Raw genomic sequence first — 4,583 nt, forward strand, 5'->3', positions numbered from 1 at the left:
GCTCAAAAGAAACGTGTGTGATTGGTTAAAATGCTCAACAGTGAAAAAAAAAAAGTATAAAACATAATCTTGCATGCCACGTGAGCATTTACTTATTCATTTATTTTCACATTTTTACTTTAATATTGACAGTCGTAATAGATTAATTTTTTGATTGTGTAGGGGTAATTCTTAATCCTGGTCCAGGGTTATGCAAAAATAAATCAAGCTGTATTTTAAAATAAAATACAAAATACCTTAATTTTAAGTGTAAGAAAATAAACTACTGTATATTTGTATTTTAAAAATTCCTTTATCTCTTCACCATGACTCAGTTGATTAAGTAAACAATGTTTGATAGCAACATATTTTCTCTGCCAGTCATGCCATAAATCTAGCCTGACTTCGTCATACTCATATTCTAGGCAGAATGTGAGTCTGATACTGCTCCATTGCACTTGAATTATGGGGCGTGTCTTAACCGAACCAGTAAAAAACAACAACTCTGCACTCAATTGGATAGACCTACAACCAATCAGAGCAACGCAGTAAGTGACGTATGTTGAACTTGTACTTAAACTTTTGCCGAATCCCGTTGGAAGGACGGCAAACACATCTTTCCCATCGACAAATGCCTTGATTGCGGTTCTTTGTTTAAAATTAATGCGCTGTCGATTTCTTTTATTACAGATGTGATAGCGGAATCTAAACATCTTACTTCTCCAGCTGGAGTCATCGTTGGTGAAAACCAATTCAACCCAAGCGCTCTTTGATGACGTGGGTGGTTACGTAACCGCAGATAGCCTGTCCATCATCGATTAAAGCCCGCCCTGGCAATTTGATTGGCTCGGCCTTCTGGGAGCCGAGCATAATTACTCCACAATGGATCGAGTCCAGACCGAACTTCCCGTCCAAAAAATGTTGTGGGCGGGGTTCGGGCTGGCACCCAGGCTACCATAAATCTGGAAAAATGGGGAATAACTGATAATTGTATCCTATTGTGTCAGGCAGTCATTCATGCAATGGTATGCAAAGTCATGATCCTAGTAAACAGCTTCTTCAATTAGGGTACAATATTTAGCAATCAAATATTTATTAGGCCTAATCAATTATTGTACACTTATTTGGAAGTTAAATTTAGAAGTTGAAAACAAACATTTTAGAAATTATTAAAAGATCAATATGTTTTGATTTTAAATGTAGTCAGAAATGTAATCAGAAAGTAGCAACAGAACTTGTCAAGGTGTCGTAAGAACATTTATTTAAAGATTATAGCAGGAAAGCTGGCAGCCTGCACATTTTTTCCATATGGATCAATTTTCTGTTCTCATCTCAAGGCAAACTACTGAGTAAACACGAAGCAAGTGCTACATTTTTATGATGCCATCATGTAGACTTCTTACAAATTATTTTATAATATTTTAAAACTATAAAAATACAAAACACTGAAATATTTTAAAGTCTGTGTGAACCGGAAGTTGCAAACGACTTTTCTCCAGTGTTGTGATGTATTTCAAGTGAAATGGAATATTGAATAGAGGGCAGAGTTTTACTTTGTCAAAATTGTATCTATCTATCTATTTATCAATCTATGACCATATCTATCTATCTATCTGTCTATGACCATATCTATCTATCTATCTATGTATCGAACTATTGATCTTCTATTACTAAACCTTAAACTTTCAAACCAGCTGGACCGGCTTTTTCAAGCCAACTTAAAGTTTGTCTTCAAACTTTTTATCTAGTTAATGCTGTTGTCACAGAGACCAACTCCGTGAATCCCTCCTCTGGCCATCAGAGGGTGCCTTCATCCGAATATTGACACTCACTCACATACACTACATTTCCCATCAGCCCTGTACCTGGCACTCATTATGTTGCCCAGCTGCAGCTCTTTGGCCTATATAAACTTTAGGCTTGTTTGAGATGAGCCAATTCTGCGCAGAACCGCCCTGCATTCGGAAGGGCTCATCCCTATGCCCTAATCCAGAGGGGGGCAAACTACGGCCCGCGGGCCATATACGGCCCGCCAAACACTTTCGTCCGGCCCGCGAGGGAGTTTTTAAAATATTACACTTGAGTAACGGTTTTAGTTCAGAATTTCTAATTTGATGCAATACAAGTGAACGCCAATAGATGGCAGTATAGCACGCAGTACAGTTAGAGTTAGGGCCTAGCTACTGTAGAATTAGAATGCACTCGGTAATAACTCGGACGTTAATGAATGAAAATGAGTGTGGCGAAAAAAAGAAAAGTGGACTCCGAATGTCGGGTGTTCAAGGAAGAATGGACAGCAAAATACTTCTTCACCAGTATCGGACAGAAGGCGGTATGTCTAATATGCCAAGAAAGTATTGCAGTTTTTAAAGACTACAACATCAGTCGTCATTTTTCAAGCAAGCATTCGAATTATGCAGCCAACCTGTCATCTGCAGAAAAGGCGAACAAAGCTTTAAAACTCGCCACAAACTTAAAAGCCCAGCAAAATACATTTACAAAACAGTGCTCTATTCAAGAATCTGTAACGAAAGCTAGTTATGTACTGGCACACAAAATTGCAAAGCACAGCAAGCCTTTTTCGGATGGGGAATTTGTGAAAGACTGTATGGTGGAGACTGCTGACATACTTTGTCCTGGTTCTAAAAGTCAGTTTGAGAAAATTAGCTTATCGCGGAGAACAATTACCAGGCGCATAGAAGTGATTTCCGAGGAGCTGCTCTCGGAACTAAAAAAAAAAGCAGACAGCTTCAGTCTTTTTTCTGTCGCACTTGATGAAAGTACTGACATCAGAGACACTGCTCAACTTTTGATTTTTGTCAGAGGAATAAACGAAAATTTCGAAATAACAGAGGAACTCCTCGGGATGGAATCAATGATGGGAACGACCAGGGGCGTTGATTTGTATGACAGTGTGTCCGTCTGCTTGGAAAAAAATAACCTGCCGTGGACAAAGCTGACAAGCGTCACAACAGATGGATCGCCAAATCTAACGGGCAAAAACACTGGACTGCTAAAAAGGTTACAAGACAAAGTAAAAGACGAAAGCCCGAACTCGGAAGAATTAATATTTCTTCACTGTATTATACATCAGGAAGCCTTGTGTAAAAGTGTGTTGAAGCTAGAAAAAGTTGTCAAAGTGGTTGTGAAGCTTGTCAACTTTATACGGGCAAGAGCGCTTAACCATCGGCAGTTTATTCAGCTCCTTAACGAAACGGAGGCAGAGCACCATGACCTCTTGTACCATTCAAATGTGCGCTGGCTAAGTCTCGGCAGTGTGTTTCACCGTGTCTGGGAACTTAAAGGAGAGATAGCAACGTTCCTCGATGCGGTTGGTAAAACTGGCGACTTCCCCGAATTACAAGACACAGACTGGCTGGCTGACCTCGCGTTCGGTGTGGACACACTGAGGCATCTGAACGATCTCAATTTGAGACTTCAGGGAAAGGACGTTTTTGTGCACGAACTGTACAGCAACGTAAAAGCGTTCAAGGCCAAACTTGTATTGTTCTCCAGACAGATATCCAGCCGAGATTTTGCTCATTTTCCTACACTGGCCGGACTAAGCACACCAGTAACACAGTCTCGCATTGAGAGGTACAGCAGCACTTTGATCGACCTGCATGCAGAATTTTCCCGACGCTTCGCAGACTTTGCAAAAATTGAGACTGAACTTGAACTTGTTTCATGCCCCCTATCTTTTGACAGTGAAAAAGCACCACCAGACACACAACTGGAACTCATCGACATCCAGTGTGACAGTACTTTGAAGGAGAAGTTTCAGACATCACCAGTTAACCAGTTTTATGCCTCACTGGATGAAAAAATTCCCAAACATAAAAAAGCTTGCACAAAGAATGCTTGTTTTATTTGGATCCACATATGTGTGTGAACAAACCTACTCAGTCATGAACTACAACAAATCCCAGCGCAGATCAAATTTAACAAATAGCCACCTGTCAGCTATCCTGAGGATCTCAACATCAAAGATCACTCCAGACTTTGACACCCTTGCAAGTAGTGGGGACCAGGCTCATTGTTCACATTAACACTTTCATTACCATGACTTGGAAAGACAAAGACTAAGGTTCTCGCTGAGTTTTAATCAGACATAGTTTTATGATTATTAATATGCACATAACAGTCACTTGAGTAAATCAGTAAATTAAATAAGAATTGTTGTTTAATGTGACAAATGTTTCTATCAGATAATATATGTTCCATGCATACCTCCAGTGTAAATAAAAGTTCTTTTATCAAGGATTTAGTATGCGGCCCTTCACTTGGTTTGCAAAACTTGATGTGGCCCTCTGGTCTAAAAAGTTTGCCCACCTCTGCCCTAATCCCTTCAAAGGGTTTACCCTCCGGAGTGAGAGCTTCGAAGGGATGAAGGGTGTAGGGGTAAAAAAACTCTTCTTTTGGAACGCACTTCAGCGTCATCTTAACGAGACAATCAAGGAGGAGTAGATTGCGCAAACTGCGCCCTATGTTTAACGTTACTTTATTTATTTATTTATTTTAGGTTTATCGCACCATGTATATTGTATCTATGTATTTTAAATATTTAAATGGATTGATAAAAGGAGCTGTAAAGTATTTTTGTT

General features: G+C 39.6%; 1 protein-coding gene across 1 annotated transcript; it reads left to right on the top strand.

Annotated features, from left to right (window-relative positions):
• Positions 1-2,212: 2,212 nt before the first annotated feature.
• Positions 2,213-3,871, top strand: LOC137025175 (general transcription factor II-I repeat domain-containing protein 2-like). Its single transcript, XM_067393204.1, has one exon. It carries the CDS (start codon positions 2,213-2,215, stop codon positions 3,869-3,871), a length of 1,659 nt encoding a protein of 552 aa, XP_067249305.1.
• Positions 3,872-4,583: the final 712 nt, after the last annotated feature.

Source organism: Chanodichthys erythropterus, chromosome 8 (genome assembly GCF_024489055.1).
Source record: "Chanodichthys erythropterus isolate Z2021 chromosome 8, ASM2448905v1, whole genome shotgun sequence".
NCBI lineage: Eukaryota > Metazoa > Chordata > Actinopteri > Cypriniformes > Xenocyprididae > Chanodichthys > Chanodichthys erythropterus.